Here is an 18,435-nt window from a genome sequence, read left to right on the forward strand (position 1 = left end):
TTGAGGGCTTCATACTTTGGCCACTTAGAACGTCTACGTCCTGTGGAGTTCCTCGTAGCTTCGTAGAGCTACGTCATAATGTCAAAACATAGCACCGTAGCAAAAGTGCCAGAGAGACAGACACTAATAAATACATATCAAATTGCATTTGTATGAAATGACCGTCATAAATGACACTGAGTATTGACAATGAGTATTTGACAACCCTAAACTTAATAATGTCAAATTTAAATTTCACACTATTCATAGAAAGTGGGAGTTATTTACGTGTGATTAAAATATAGCATTGAGAAGTAAGGTTATTTCGTCGATGCTCTGCGGTAGGGTTGTATTTTAACGTGGCGTTTGAACGAAATAATGACAATGTGACAACTAATCAAGACGAACTGTGCATTTAGTAATTTAGACCAAGTATCACCAAACTCTGTAAAATCTAAACGAGGCATGTAGTAATGAACCTTTAAATATATAATTCTCTGTCCAATTATTTATGTCCCACGTCGAAAAAATTTACAATGCATTATTGAATGTCACGTTTTATGACCGACTACCAAATTATTAGTTCTTGTTATAAGACGACCAAATTGAAGTATTCGCGTTTTACGCGGCATGTCTGCTACGATTCACCACTTTATCCCTTGATCGTATATATCCCTCAAAACGTTACTTGTTAGCTGATGTGACCTATTTTTTTATAAATCGTCGATTGCATAGATTTGGCACACAAACAACTTTCTTTTCAGTTTACGAGGTGTAAACAGTCAAAATCAGACATCTAACAGTCTATCAAATGCCTTAACAAGACATTATTTATTTAACATTATTTGGTGAAACTGGGTCTTAGTGTAAAAAAAAATTCCCAATAATCTGAGGAATATTTTCCACGTATTATAAAAGAAACATAATATTTTGTTGTCCCCCACATATCCGTTTAAGCGTAATTTTAATCATTGCAGCAACCGAGAATTTAATAACGCCACTGAAAAAAGACGTGAATTTTTCTACTGATGCAGAAATAATTTGATATTTTTACGGAATAAAAATAAAAACTATGCGACACAAAATTACATTACAGATTCAACCTACATGGGGAGTATTTTAGTCGCTTCAGAATATACCCACGATACAAACAACAAGTCAACGACCTTAAAAATCTTTATTATATTGGCGTCTGATTTTTATTTTAGTTTCTTGGAAATGTTCCGTGTTTGATATTGCAAGAAACATAATTTTAAGTCAGAACATTTTTATGAAATGTATTCCAATGAAAGGGCACATTCGGGAAATAGATTATATCGATACTTTTTCGAGTTTTCGGTGCAGAAAAAATTGACGTACCGAAAATAGTGTCTGTACGGATAATTGTCCTACAATGACTGGATCCGAAAACTATTTTTTTACGTTGCTTAAGAAAAAATATAAAGTAAGAAATAAAATATCTGTTCTCTGAATTATTTATAAAGAAAATTTAGCGGTACGTAGTGTAAATGAAAATTAGATCCCTTTACAAAAACAATCATGTCTCTTCTAAACATTTCAGCTCCATGCCTTATAAGAAAACAAGTTCCTGGAACAAAACAATTAAGTGTACCTTTCCTTTCAAAGTTTTCGATAGTGAAATCTTTTACCTTTCTATCTGGTATAATATAAAAACTCAATTTCTAAATCAGAATTTACAAGGTGAAAAATACATAGTTTCACATATGGTGGATAAACTCACCCACGGAATTTAATCAAAAAGAAGAGAAAATATTCTGAATGCAGAATTTTGGAGCATTATTGTACAAAATTATCCAAACGCTCAAAGGTGTAATCAAATCGTATTTTTGGAACCAAATTCACAGACTTTGATGTAGATGATGTTGTAAGGTTGGCGTGCAGCAACAAGCCAGAATTGATAACACATAGAAACTACTCTTAATTAACTTTCTTATCCTTATAAAAATTCTTTTCTTATTTAAAAAAGAAAATGTGTTCTAAAATTTAGAGATAATTTTTTTGTGGTAAATAGTGGGACGCCACGAACTTTTATGGCCTCTAAAAAATATTAAAAAAATAGTCATTTATATATATGTATATATATATATGTATATATATACATATATATATATATATATGTATATATATATATATATATATACGTATATGGTATAAAGTAACATACAAAATTAGTAAAATAGTCCAACATTATTAGATAATACCTATAAATGGGAAAAAACTTTAAAACTTACATAATAAACTATTCACAAAGTGCTCAAATTGCCGGAAGTGATCAGACCGGAACAAGAGCGCTGAACGAGGATGACAAACATAAGTCGTTTAGAGGGTGACAGCTGGATACCAGATAGTGGCTGAACTACAAACGAAACCGCCTCATTGAGATGGGCACATTGAAATAGGTTTTGAAATCTAATCTTAAAAATCTAATATGATATGTACGTATCGTTCATGATAAATTAGCACTATACAATGAATTTACATATGAAATTTAATGCATCCAAATGAAAGGGTATTAAAATCACTTAAATGATGGACATTTTTGGAAATTTCGACGAAGTGGAACAGAATAAGAGAAACCTTATAAGTAAATGATATTGTGTAATCAGCTTATCGCCACCCAGACCTCGGTCATTATAGAATTCACAGTAGGTAACCGCCGTAGTTATTTAAGTGATTTTATTACGTAAATATAAATTCAATATAATATTCTCATTTAAAATAATAAAATGGCCTGATGTTTTATTGGTAAACTAAAGAAGATAATAAAATATTTGATTTTACACTTGGGCATGGTTAAGTAAATTTCGTGACTTTCTATCAATTAAAATTAAATCTATTTCTTTTTGCCTTAAAGCTAAATCTCAGCTCATTAACTCTGTTATTACAAGACAATTATAATGTTAGTTAATATTTTAAACGAAACTAAATATGACGTACATTTTATTGTCTCTTCATAATTCATAGCAAAATGGAAGCGGCCACCTCATAATAGGTAGTTATGAAGCGAGTTTATACAGTTCAAGGGTTCGATTCCTTTTAGAACAATTTCTACGATCTGTCCCACCGACACAGTACAACATAACAAAAGTTTACATTTTGATTTTAAATGGATAAACATAAAAATAAATTTAAATAATAAAATAAGTTATTATATCTATATATATATATATATATATATATATATATATATATATATATATATATATATATATATATATATATATATGTAGATATATATTAATTATTATATTTATAGAATATAACAACCTCTGTCATTCTCGGTCAGAATCTATAAACCGCTGTCATTGACCTCTCCTAACTCAGTTAGGGTTCGTTCTTTTTCATGTTGATTTTTTATTTCATTATTTACTTTAAATTATTACCTACTAATGATTTTTTTATAAGACTATATATTCGATGTGTTTAATGCCAATAAGGTCAACGTCAAAGAAACGAACTTGCTTTTTTTTGAATTTTATGACGATCATAATGAAATATATTTTGCTATGTCAAATGACGTAGAAAATTTTCTAATCGAGATTTCCGCAGTGTTATAAATAAATTTTTTTAAAGAAAGCTTTTAAAATAGTATAAGGTAATTTTATTAACTCCAACCGAATCTGTACTTAGGGTATCGTAGTGGCGTTAACTGATAAGTAGGTATTTGAAACCGATTAATTTTCTGTCTTTCAACATTATTATCGATATTAAAGTTCATTCACTAAGCTTACACAAATTAATAATTCATAACAAACCGGACGGTCAAATTTATTATATAAATAGATTTATAGACCAGACGTCAATACTCTTAACTAGCTTATCATTTATTTAATATTCCACTTAAGTTTCGTCTATATTTAAGTCACATTAGTATGCTTATTTTAAGTTGGCTTCATAGCTTTAACAATTTTTCACTCATATATCTTCGTGAGTTATTGAATAATAAACTGGAAACGCTTTGTTTTGTAATTCAAACATAGAAAAGAATTGAGATCTCTTAAATATCTCCAACACTACTTTTATCACAAGCTAGAAAATCACAGATACGAACTCCTCCACTCTATTTAGGTATTATTCCAATCACACAGACATATTGTTTTATTGAACTGTGCTTTGGTAAAACCAGTTGACATTTTGGTTTTGTTCTATAAAAGTCAGGTCATTCTCCGTTTGGGCGGAAAAAACAAAGGACGGTAACTTAATTAAAATTGTTGTTCCCACTGCCAAACATTGCACTATAAAAAATACGTGACGTCCGTTTTTCAATTTTACTTATGCGGACTGCAGGTTGACTTTTAATTGAATATTTGCTTATAGTATTTTCTATACTTAATATTATCAAAAGTCTGTATTTGCCTACTTAATCTAAAATTGGAATCTCAATTGGCTTGAATTTCGATAACAGACTAAAATGTATAAATATAACGACTGGATATCGCGGAACGGTCGGTACTCGAACGCAGCTAATTGATCATATCACGTTCCATGGTAAAATAAAAATTTCATTATACTTACTTCACAATTCATGACAATACATACATTGAGGAAGCTCTAGGTATAAGTATATCCTAAATATCACTGAGGCATAACAGTTAACCCAATAATTAAAAGCAATATCAATAATCAACATCAATGATAACTAATAAGTATTATCTAATTACGTCGCTCTAAATGAGGGAGTGGTCATCGCACACCGCTGACCCGGCACCTATTCCTATATTCTAAGGAATTATACACGATACCTTTGTCGATGGCCGTCTTTGTAATAATTAAAATAAGGAAGCATTCTTGTAATAAGAAGACCCCCTCGGGTGGTATTAGTGTTAGCATGTTAATATTGTATTAATATCAAGTCAGTCTGTAAGAGGCAGCCTGAGTAATTGGATCTCTAATAAATAACCATTATATTTAAATAAAATCTATTTTTAAAAAGCCCTTCACCGTGCATAGCACTTGACTATCTAGAACATAACGGGTATTGTTCCCTTAAATTATTCTTATATTGTCATGACTATAAGCCTACATGGGAAAGTACGATGAAAAACGAACCGAGTTCACTACCTGACAGGTGGCGTGGAAATGTGTGCATACCATGTATAATGTGACTCCTACAATCGCGATATCTCACGAATGGTAACTCTTAGGGGAAAAAATTATAATTACCATTTTTGTAGAGAATTTTAAAATCCTTAACTTTGGTCGACAGGTTGTTCTTTTTTGATAAATTTCTGTTTCCGAAGAAATCCAAGAAATCTCAAATTTTTACCTTTGACCGCGAATAACTTTTGAAGCACACCTAGGAACGATGGGGACTTTTAAACTTTATTTGTAATGATGCACTCCAGCACTCCACTAATATTTGTATCTCCGGGATTTTTTTATTTTAAATGTCTATATTGACAGGAATATTAATTGTATTTCTAAAACATTTTATGACGTAATATAACTTAAATGGAAAAGAAGATTGTACTTTAAAATCGTTGACTGTGGTTCAAACCATGTTTATAATCCGTTGTCGCAGTACTCTTAAATACGGGTACAAGGTTTTCGCCTAGAGTATTAATATTATTACGACGCGATCATTTAAGCGCTGGAGCTTTAAAAACAAAGTTGAAAGTAGTGTATTTGCTTCAATTATAACAACGTAACCTTAGTGTAACGCTAATATAACAAACTATAAGCCTCAACGTTGTGCGAGTACCTGGTTACTGCATAGAACAAAGGTATGGTGTATGAAATAGATAATATGTTCTAAATAATTTATTACTATTCACTTTAAGTGGACTCAATTATATACCTATAATACCATATCGTTAAAATAATACTTGGAGTAGTATACAAAAAATAAGTCAATAAAGATTGAATAATTTCGTAATAGTGAATGTTATTAAAAATACTAAGTTTTAGTTATTTTATTTACCTTCATACAAACATGATTTATATCATTTTAATAAAAGTAATATCAATTATATAAAGGATATAAGTTATAATAATATATAATTTGTAGTGTACAGTCTATTTTATTGTTTGTAAAGAGATACACCTAAAGTTCAGGGAAACAAATTGTTCATACATGGTGAAATTCACCCATAACTTATAAGTAGTTTCAAAAAACGTTTGTATTCGAAAACCTTGTTTGTGGTTTTATCAAGTGCCATCTACAGTGTTCGCAAGAATTTGAAAATAATTGTATGCTACGCCATCTACAATTTCTTTAAGAAAGTATGCATCGTTGTAACTTGGTGCAACTTGCAGCATTGATATCAAACTTATTTTCAATAGATGTCACTCTCGGACTCCAAAAAATATTTTTCGTGTTGAATATTTCTTATTACTTATATATGATATATCACAAGCAAGAAAAAGTAATACCTATTATTAATCCTTTTTTACAATAGGTAGCATTCCAGAATATATTACATAACAAATTATTTCTTACCTGTACTTTTTTATAACAATGAAACTAAAGTAATATAATTATCTAATTAAATTGGTTATAATGATTTAAATAAATTAGTTTTTATTTAAATAAATGTTATATTATATCATTATTTATTAATTTATTTTTTAATAAAAAACGATAGTGAAACGCTCTTATGTAGTTTTACCAGTTAGGTTATTTTAATGACCAAGGCCGATCATATACGGCCACTGAGATAATAATCTTGTGAGATAATTTTATTGAATATTTTTTATTTATTAAGTTTGTATTTTAGACGTATCCTATCAAATATCAGCGGAGGTCATAAAAAATTCAGAACATTCAGAAAATGTTTATTCGTTATTTTAGTTTTTTTTTTGCGAAACCTTGTAGAGATATTGTCTATAAATATATAATTATTAATATTAAAGGGTATATTGACTATGTTTCTATCAAAATAAAATCTTTTAAAAAAATTACAGTAGATTTAGTAGATTGTTAAGAAACACGAATCATAATTACATTTTGTTAATATGATTTAAAACTTGTTTCATTACAAAAACTATTTATGTAAAATAATTAACAAAATGAATTTCTTTACAGTTTACATAATATTAAAAGGAATTTATATTTGGTTGTTAGGTAATAATGATAGCAAAAAAAAACGTAAAGGGCCGAAAGGAGGTAGCGAATTTTTCTGGCAGGGCTACAGCAAACAAAAAACTGCCAGACCGCGTTACTGCCGCAGGTAGTCTTAGCACAAAGCACTTTTGTGATGTCTATTTATTATAAAGGCCGTTAACCTTGAGAAACCATTGTCTTAGAATCATGGATGGATATTTGTCGAAAAAAGGTCTATCGCGGACGTTTTTCAAGCTTAGTAGCGATATTTCAGATCGTCGTGTCGATGTTTAAGTTTTGTCTAATATAATCAACGTCTTTTTAATACTATGCTAATAACCTTATTAATCGAAAATAATTTCCATATCATTATATATTCCCTTTGCTTTCACCCTGCCACTTATCAAAACTCAAGACCTTTTATAGTAAATAATTTGGAGTACCTAATACTATGAGATAATTGGAAAAGGAGTCGATTTTAATAGTTTCACTATTATTCATACAAAGTTAAGATTAAAATAACTAATCCAATGATAGTTAAATTGATATATGACCAGACATTTCCAACGATATGTAATCTAAAAGCATCCTATTACGGATTTCATATAAACGTAGCTATTTTTCATTCCAATATCCGATACATGTCATATTAAATTATTAAAGATGTATGAAATGAGATCATGCACTGTATTTAAAAACTTTATTTACGAGTTCATTTTATTATTTAAATAAAAAAATGGACAAATAAATATTGAAAAATATTTTTTTGAGATAATTTAATTTTATCTCAAAAAATATTCTTAAATAATGCAAAAAAGAACAGTCTAGCGAATTATTTTATTTGTTAAAATTATTCTTTTAGTAAAATTAATAAAGAGGCTGTTCGTATAGTTTTACAACTAAGTTCGATATGTTATGTACATATACTTAGGATTAAGAAGTTGTTAAAATGTTTTCATTTATTGAATATGTAGATGCAATTGAAATGATTTTTTATTTTATTTAAGAAACACATATAAATGTTAAGACTAAAGTTTAACAATACTATAAGTTTCCTAATAAAAGTCTAACCTTTGTAGACTTTGTATATAACAATACCGGCCGTACACAAATCATAGCCACTGTGACGTCGTCACAATTGACCCGTTCTAAATTCGTTCATACGTCAATGATATCTCAGAAGACAAAAGAAAACGGATTCCTCGGACGTCCCATTCAGTACACAACCTAGTAATCTGAGTTTTCCATAGTCAATAAAAAACTAAATAGCAAAAACAGGATGAACGACCAACTGAAAACAGTATCGGCTATGAACAAACTGTATATCGGCAACTTGCCGACAGAGGCTGATGAGGCGGCTGTAAGACAACTGTTCGCGGAGCACAACCTCACTGTAGCTGATATATCCGTAAAAAGAGGAGGTTACGCATTTGTCGACTTCCCTGACCAGTCGGCTGCAGATCGCGCCATTGATAAGCTGCATGGTAATAACTTTGTATTTACTTTAAATGACCCTATCACGTCAGATTTGGTGATCATTACCATGTTAAACATCCTACAACCCATACTCAACACACATAAAATATATAATTTAGTTTAGTGCATTTTTTTCTTCGCTTCGCTCTTCAAAATACCTACTATAAAAACTCTAGTATTACTTTCAGAAATCATTCAAAAGTTGAAACAATATTCAATTTGTATAATAATATTATAGAAAAAGTAACATTGATGAGGAATTGCTATTAGTTTTGGCGATTGGACTGACCATGAAAAACAATTGAATTTAAATATAGCATCCGAATGACATCTTCATTCCAGGTTATTCCTACTGCGGCCTACCGTTGATTGTGGAACCTTCAGTCGCAAATAAAAAAATGTAAGTATTTACTGGAATAAGTAAATCTGCAGAAAATTGTTTCATACACAACTTATTTATTACCATTAACATTTTTTTCGTGTAAAGATAGTAGCAAATCAGATTTTTATTTTTGGAATATATATAACTGTAGTAGTTACTTTTAAGTATTCTAGAATAAAATTATTACACGAGCACCACGCAAACAGTAAGCATTGTATCTAATTCTTCTTTATGACACATATTGATGATTCTAATTTTGTTTTTTTTTTATTATTATATTGTTTCTAATAAAGAATTATTATTTATTCAAACTTACAAAACTTCCATATTTCTGTTATTAAAGCAAGTAGTGTCATTCTCAATAAGGTACTTAACGTATTCTGTGTGAGACATGTCCTTTAAGTTTTATTTTTTAGTGTGTAATGAAAATTCCATTGAAATAAAATTGCAACGAGGGTCTAGACTGTTCTTTCGCCGGCATGTTGGTAACGTCCGTGATTTATTGGTTTACCGCAAAGTACGCCAGCTCGATCTTTCCACGTTTCTGTTTCGAATGCGAGTAGATTCTGCCGGTCTGTTTACCTGTTACGACTCATTGTGCGATCAAACAATGCATATCTGTTATATAGAACTTTCTAGATACGGTAGTCTAAACTTTTCAATAAAGATGCAAAACGTGGAACGTTCCGGCTAGTCATTACGGAACCGATAATAATCCGAAGGAAGATATCATACGCATATGTAATGTCTCATGATTGTGATTTTAAAAATAAAATTGAAAGAAATTACAGACTAAATTATCTTGCTTTCCGTCTTTTACAAGACACAAATAATTGCCCATTGACTAGTATGAATATGAGTGACTCATATCGGGGTAAAATTTATATTTAGGTCGTAATTAATCACGGATGAAAGTCGATCGGAATCAGAGAAACCTTAGAAATAATATGACTTGGTGGAGAAAGGTATGGTTTGAGGAAATGTTATTTTATTACAACACGCGGTCTGGCGCAATGGCTCTAATACCTCTGTGTTTGATACGAACCCCGAAATATGTCAGACATGTGCTCAAGTTGTGTGTTTGTTATTCAGGAGATAGTAGTTTATTTTAAATGAAACTTTGTCAGTTACTATACCTTTATTGTTACCTTTATCACTTAAACAAACCTTGTCCTACTATGACCTAGTTAGCTAGTTCTCATTCATTGTGTATCGAGTTCAGATTAAGTTTTCGCTGGTATACCTAATATAGAGATCGGAAGTATAATCTATAATCATTTAAAAAATTTTTACTCTCAGAATTTTTTTTAATAAATGTAATCTGAGAACGCGTTCTTATAGATTATTTTTCGATACAAAAATAAGAAAAAAGTAAATTATGAAGGATAATTATTTACTTATAAAAAACGCTTATAATTCCCTTTTCTCAAACCCCACGGGCAGCACACGAACGCTAACAAACGCACGCACGAACGCACACAACACATACGTTTCTCTAACTTTTGCAAGTTGATCCAACTTAGTTAACTTTAAGTCGGTTTAAATTTAAGTACGTAACTAGTACAAAGTCTGTTCTACTGTACTGGAAGTACAAAACATTGAATAGGAATAACAAGCTACATAAGTAGCTTGTTTGAAGATAGTTGAAGAATATTTATTCTTACATATGTTTCAATAACTCTAACATTAAAGTTTTCTTTAGAAATCTAGGTGTGCATACCTAATAGTTTAATTTGTTGAATGCATCTTGTATAAACAACGGTCATACGATTTTATAGACTTATTTTTTGTTCTGCTCATAGGAAATGACATGAGATGCTTGTATCGAATATCTTTACCGGCATATTCAAATGATGTATACCTTAAAAGAAGGAGTATATTTAAATGTAAAACAATTTCCACTTAGTCAAGCATAGGATAATAATAATACTACAAATAAGTTACGGGCAATAGCTAGCCACGATTAACTCTTTAACTAAAAACTCAAAAAGAACCCTATTAATAGCTGGTTTAAATGATCTAAAAAGATTAATTTTCCAGTGTGAACGTGACCACCTTGCAAAGCGCGAGTACCACCCAGCTGAAGGAGACCAGCACAACTGACTCGTCCAATACAGGAGGTGGAGGTGGAGGCTGGAGGTGAGTTTCATGTTACTATGTCTTGTATGCCCCTGTCATGTTGTCGTTATAAAATGGTATTATTGTTTCGTCGGTTTGTCTTTTTGTTGTTGGAAGTGATATTCGAATTTGGAAGCTGCGAAGATCAACTGGTGGCCGCGGCAATCGCTAGATGCGAGGTCGGTCAATTGGACCACTTGTTGCGCGCTCCCGATACTTGTTGCAGTGCAGTCTTTAGTCTTTGTTTCGTGCTATCCATTAGTAGTCGGAATTGGTACTTTTTATCTTCATCCCACTATTATGTCACTCACCACATGTTGCGGCAGTTGTCGTGTTAATTTTTATTATTGCTTGTTTGAAGGGGGCAGGTTGTTTAACTCGGTCATTACTTCTTACTTTTCAATTGGAATTCGCATATAATAATTATGTACCTGTGTGTTACGATAATAACATATTTAAAATAGGTTATAGAAGTATGGCATTGTAACATAATATATTATAAATGTTTATTTCAACATCATTGTCCGTTTTACAAATATTATTATATTTTTAAACAAAATTAAAACAATTAGATATGGCTTGTCAAAGAACTTAGAGCAACACGGAATATGAATGGGCAAATAATTCTATGGGATTCTCTAAAAGGAGCGGCACTAACTTTGTGGAAGGGGGATTGGCTACCTCTACACGTGTTCTCTTGGCGAGTGTTAAGTAATTGCAGATGTAATAGCCGTGTGTACACATACCTTGCCGACGGGCTCATATCTACGCCCTTTTCCGGTGTCCCCCCCCTCCCATCCCCCTCCCTGCCCTCTGTTGCCCCTCAGCCCTTCTCACTTCCCATCGACGCTTGCTTGGCGGGAACATTGCATAACATCTCGAATCAGGACCCCATCAGGGGTAGCTCTTTTGTCATCTTCCAACTGAATTTAATTTGAAAACGTTAGGACCGTTGCAAAGCGATCTCGGATTGCTCTTATTCTATTGTGCCGGTCGCCATTATCTAACGGCTATATTAATGTTTTAGATCTTTTTTTGTGAATGTATTTTGCACCTACCGTTTTGAGCATAATGAAAAATCTAACGTTCTCGCAGTCATATGTAGAGGGGGATTCGTTTGTTATTTTAATTGGTTTTATATTAAACAGCATTAGATTGAATCATATTATAATACGAAATTAGCCTACCTTGACCCAGATTGAGGTTTTGAGAGAGCGGTTTTCTGTGAGCCATGATCGCTAAAATGAAGGTTATGAAAGAATCGCGGCAGTTGTAAATTGCAAATACAATGTGACGTAGTGTACGTAGTAAAATCGTACAGGGTGGTAGAAGCAGCGGGTGATGCGGAGTGGGGGAGGTGAATGGGGTGTTTTAGGAGTATGTTAGAGAGTAAGGCGGATCGCACGGCCACGTGGCGCGATCGATGAGAACGGTCACGCGGGTCAGGCACCACCGCCACCACTCACCCGTACCCCCACTGCCCGCACCCACCACCTGCCACCCACCGGCGACGTTCGTCTCGCAGACAAACTAGCCGCTGGTTCTAACTTTTATTATATTTTAATTAGCGTTTTAACGAACTTGACACGTTGTATATTTTGATTTTGTCCTTAATTAATTTTTTTTTATTTTATAAAAATAAAATAGTTTTGTTTTTACTAAATGATTGATAACAGTATAAAGATAATAAATGTTACCTTCGGGATATTTTGTGAATGTAACTTGTCAGACGTAACAAGGACTTAAAACTGAATTTTTAAAAGGGTATATAGCGTCTCTGAAAGAAGTAATAAAAAACAAATTTAAAGTGTAACATTATTGGTACTTGAAATATCACATGTTATTCGTCAATCGCCAGATTCCATTTTTGTAGAGGCATACGCAGAGATATATTTGAAATTAGATTTCCCAGAATACATTTGAATTGAAATACAAATCAAATTAGCATTTATTACCATCATCATCGGCGCAAGAGTCTTTGCAGACTCGTCGTGGTCATCACGTATCAGTGAGCCATATACATGATGACTTTCATGAAAAGATCGTTACAGTAGTTTCCCCTTGCCTTCTGCACCAGAACTTTTTTTGGGGCTATTTAGACCCCAAGGCTTGCTGTCCCTTGTTCCAGCCAGTGGTGTCTAAATACTCTTAGAAAGTACATATGACTCGGAAAAGATCACATTGGTACTTGCCAGGTTTCGAACCCGCGCCCTCGCGTATGAGAGGCGGGCCTTTTAACCTCCAGGCCACCACGACTTACATTTATTATATTCCAGTCAAAATCTTTAAAGTTATAGCCTGGCGGTAAAACAGATATTTGATTATTGAGACATTATAAAAGTATCGAGAAAATTTATTTTTGTATGGTTTTTTCAGTCATTTATCAATTGGTTCAATAAAATTTCAATAAAGTAGAATCTTTTTAGTTCCTTTTTTTATCTTCTCATCAGTCAAGAAGTCTAATAACGGTTGCAATGGTAGATTTCAAGGTTTTATTTCAACTAGAAATTAATTTCCAATATTAATTCAGCATAATATGATTCTTCACAGTACAATATTTCCAACGAAGATTATTTTTTACTTTTTTCTGCTCATATCTTTGTTACTATCTAGGTAATAGGAAATTGACATTTAATTAAGTATTAAACATCTTTTGTTTATACTCTACTTTGTTTTAAGAATACTTTATGGACCGAACGTATTTTCTCGAAGATGCAATTAAGCAGCTTTGTTTGATGGAAAAAAAAATTAAATGTTTCCAATATTCATTAAGGAGGATTATTGATCTCGTTATGTTTAAGAACAGCAATACTTATGTTACTTCAAATTTAAAAAAAATTAAAGAAATCGTAAAAATGGTGAATAAAAAAATTGTTAATATGGTATAGTTATTTCTTTTGACTGAGTAAGCACAAAACTTGTAAGTAGATGTACATATGGACATAGAATGTTTAATTGTATTTTTTAATATATTTCATTCTCGTTCTTTCTTTATTATTTTTATATGATTAAACTCTAATCAAAACGGTCTGCAAAGTGTTACATTGCAATGGTTTTTTACAATTTTCCTCGATCTATAGACTATAACAATTGTCTATGAATTTATTATACTCCACTCCCCTTGAACGGTTCCACTTCAGAATGCAATATTCCAGTTATTAGTGAAACATCGTTTCACTTAACATGCAATTTGAAATATTAATCTTGCCCGTTTTGTATTTATTTGTATTTCAGATATTTCATGAGTGGATATTATTTGAATAGCGTTCAGTTTTTCTAAAGAACTTTTACATATTCTCTAGAATAAACATAAATGAGCCAACCTACCTGCGAGTTACATAAAATCTAAATACATTTTGCAGGTTTCTTTACTCATCCTTCGTCTCTTTAAAGCTATAAATAAAAAAAATTAAAGACACCAGGCACTGAATAAAAAGCAAATTATTCCTTTTGAATAAGCCATATAAAGGTTTTAGTGGCTGGAATATTCTATTTTGATTTTTTAAAACCGCCACAAAGCGTTTGAATTTTCCAATAATTAATATGCTCTTTTTAATATGGGGATCCATTTTTTACTCTTCTGAAGTAACAAGTAAAAAATCGTTATACCATTCGTTGCAAACAAAAAGTATGATAAAAAGATCGATGTATGTTTTTTATTCTTCAAGAAATATATTTTTATTAAAAGGAAAATTTGCTAAATTCCGCCGCTTTATTAAATTCCTTTAAATTATGATCATGTACCTACTTGTAAGACGATCGCAAAGCAGCAACGTTTATTACACAAATTCGTCATAATTGTATTTCATAAGCCACGATGTAGAGTGTAGACGATGTACCTGGTACATTACCTAAATAATTCAGTAAGTGATCTAGTTGAGTGCCTTTGAGCAAGTGTCTTCATAACTAGACATATTACGGTCGAGCCAAATTGAGTTGGAGCCGTGGACCGTGTGATACCATCAATTATAAGCACGGCATAGAAAAATTCCAAGCTTTAAATCTTTTTATTTGATATAACACCGACAATCAGTATAAACTGAAGAGCCGATACTTGAACTTCCCTCCTGAAGCCCGGAGCGCTGTACATTGCTAAATAACTCTGGTTGTCAATAAGTTCCAAGGTTGAATTAGTTGGTTAAACTTGGTCCTTATTAAGAAACCGACTGAACTATAAACCGGTAAAAGTTGGAAGCCCGCAGGGACCGGATTTTACAACTTTATGCCATGCTAACACCTAAGGTGCCGTATCAAATAACTAGACAACAAGTCTATAATAAAATTTGTAAAGAAAATTTTAAAGTAATTAAAATATATGGTTTAGCTCCAACTAATCCATATACCTACAAGTTCCAAGCTAGGAAAGTAAATCTAAAACCAAAAACGAATAATATGACATTTGTCGTACTTAAGTATTTGGTCGTTTATAATTTAAAAAGTTAATTATAATTGATTCGGTATTTAATTCTTTGTAATTGCTTTAAGGTTCTCGCAATAAAAGATATGTTAAATATTATTGGCCGTACATATTAAGTGATTAGTTTATTAGCGCGTCGTTCAAAGAGTGAGGGGATCTATTTGAACGACTAAAATGCGTTGTGTGGGGGAACTGTTGACTTTAGAAATAAATTTCCTATTTCAGAAAATCTGGCTCGCGAAACACCGTCTTTATTCTATAGAAACCATAAAACAAACATTCAATGCTTTTAAACAGTCGTATTATTACCAAAAAAACATTTGTTGTCCAGTAACAACTATTCTAAGAGTTTCCTGCTCTTTTCATCTTATAAAACATCAAAAACGTAAAAAAGTTTTTCATACAAGTGCATGATCTTTTTCATAAAAAGTAATTGAGAAAGTCGCGCTGATCGCGAAGCCTTTGATGTTTTTACAGAGGCTTAATTTGAATCTTCAGTGAGTATGATTTAAAAGGAAATATTTAATTTGTATACGTTTCCAATTTCGCGTTCAACCGATTGATAACTTAAGTACTACCCAGTTTATAAATAATCGTCGCAAGCTCGATATCTGCAAAAGGGATGTGGGTTCCCAGTATTAAATCTATTTAGTAGAACCTAACAGTATTTTAATGTGTTTATTGAATCGTTTAGATTACCATGTAATCCGTAGGGGGATGGAAACATGTTCCCGGTCCATAATATTGTTATTGAAAGAAGGATATTATTTGACTATGTATTATAATTTTGCAACAATTTACGCATACCGTCATTTAATCTCGGTCCACGTTAGTCATAACATATTTTAAAAGTGATAGTATCTATTAAAATTGTTTTAAATATCATAAATTAATGAAAAGGTTAATACAAGAGTTTATGCATATAGAAACGGGAGCCAAGGATTTAATCCGTGTCTGTGAAATTGGATGAAACGACGACATTATTTGTACAACATAAAAGGAAATATTAAAAATGTGGCGGCGAATGGTTTTCGCTTTTACGACAGCGGATTATCCTCCATTGCCTAACCGTTGAGCTCTGTTAATCTCGCCAGCCGAATTAAAAACAGAGAATTTGACGCGTCTGAAACAACATTTTAGAGAGAGAGAGAGAGAGGAGGGTTTGCTTTCTAATTAAGAGAATGAAAAGTGATCCTAAAAGATATGTATTTTCTTTTTGAGTAATATGCAATTAAAAACAGTAACGAATTATGTTGACCAAGTTTTTTGATTAACTTACTTTTATAATTGAACTCATTTATAATGATGTTAAATTATTTTAGAGTATGGCTCATCGGTCTTCAATAATTACAACGTAGTTATAGTACGTGGCGACCGTTAATTTCTAATCTACAGAATTTTATACAAGAAGATTATCTTCTGAATATTTAATAAGAAATACATTGAAGTTAACCTAGTTAAAGTTAAAACGAATATTTTTTTTTTGGTATAAGTTTTGTCACTAAAAAATTTATAGTTGTTTTTTTTTAGTTTCAAAGATTCAGGGTTAGTGATAAGCGTCTGCAAAGGGAATATTGTATTAATTAATTTATACGTCGGTACAAAAATATTTTATTTCGAGCACTTTCTTGAGTTTTTTCAAATTAAAAATTTATTAGCCTCGAATTTCGACCTTTTCGTGACAACTAGTTATTTTGTTACTCCTAGATTCTAACTGACTCGTAAAAATATTAGAAAATATTTTTGTAGTATTCACTTCATATTGTATTCTCTGAGCTCTGTATTTCTTTCCAATATATTTCATTTGTAGCCGGTATAGTTTTTAAATAAATCTCAGCCTTATCGTTCTGTAACTAACGTTTAAAACGACGAAAACCATTATTTTTTTTGTTATTAAACGTCGCAATATTGTTTGTATTTAATCAATGACAGAGGTAAAAGTTTCAGAAGGTCTGTTTACAAAGGTTTCTATATTTATTAGGAATGGTATTTTAGCCGACTGTTAAATCTAGTTTTCCGTTCCCCACTGAAAGTAGTGTAGTGGAAAGTTTTTTACTTTACACCTTAGTTACCAGAAGTTGATGGCGGGTAAGTAAGTGATGAAAATCAGCTAAGAGCAATCCTTTTAAATTTCTCGTTCCGTAAAAGCCTCGTGAAAGTACTTAGATCGCGAGTCGTGAGGATTGACCGAAATTGAAACGGGAATTGAGAGATATAAAAATAAGCGTTTTGCTGCTACGTATAGTCTTAAAATGCCGCCCATTATATAATGTCACTTTAGTATTTTATAAAAGTCGAAATGTTTGTAACTTGGAAAAAATTAACAAGATTTTTATTTGAAATTAATACTTTTCGAATTATTACGCGGATTTTATTATTTTTAAAACTACATACTCCCGACGTTTCGTTAACTTCGGCAGACGAGATGTTAGATCACAGGCATATTTAAATGAATACTTTATACTATTTTTATTTACCTGCCTCTTAAAACTCGAGAATCCAGTTTTTAGAACCTCAAAAGAGACACAACTTTTCTACCATTACTTTTATTTTATGCCTTAATATAGATTTTATACAAATTGAAATTCAAAATCTATATTACTCGGTATTGTTATTCTCATAGTGACATTTGACGTATCGTCTCTTGATGGAAACACAGGTAGTGAAACTTGAATAATTCATTGTAAAAACGTGCTCGGATTATGTTCTGCAGGTCGGGTTTTAGTCTGGCTCGTGAGATTTTAATAGATTGTTTGACCCTTTGAAAAGTCATAAAGGTTTTTTCATGCATATTAATCCGATTTTCTTGCATTCATGATTTCTGACCTCGTCTTATGTCGTTAATTTAATTCGTTTTTGCTTCAACAACCAACAAAGACGATACAAACAGAGCTTATTTATCCCACATAGTATCTACACATTATAATATAAATACTGTTATTTTAGCGAAGTACTTTTATCGTATTTTCACCTAAGTAAAATTCTTGAATTATAATATTT

The 18,435-nt window shown here is 31.5% G+C and overlaps 2 protein-coding genes across 5 annotated transcripts in view; one reads left to right on the top strand and one right to left on the bottom strand.

Moving 5' to 3' along the window:
- LOC116777766 (zinc finger protein ZFP2-like) overlaps positions 1-18,435 on the bottom strand; it is an 81,734-nt gene that overhangs the window by 35,310 nt on the left and 27,989 nt on the right. The window lies entirely within an intron of this gene.
- Positions 8,228-11,356, top strand: LOC116777824 (uncharacterized). Its single transcript, XM_032671561.2, has 4 exons — positions 8,228-8,526; positions 8,861-8,918; positions 10,941-11,039; positions 11,155-11,356. The coding sequence occupies exons 1-4, from the start codon at positions 8,322-8,324 to the stop codon at positions 11,354-11,356; spliced, it is 564 nt and encodes a 187-aa protein (XP_032527452.2). The 5' UTR covers positions 8,228-8,321.

This window comes from Danaus plexippus, chromosome Z (genome assembly GCF_018135715.1).
Source record: "Danaus plexippus chromosome Z, MEX_DaPlex, whole genome shotgun sequence".
NCBI lineage: Eukaryota > Metazoa > Arthropoda > Insecta > Lepidoptera > Nymphalidae > Danaus > Danaus plexippus.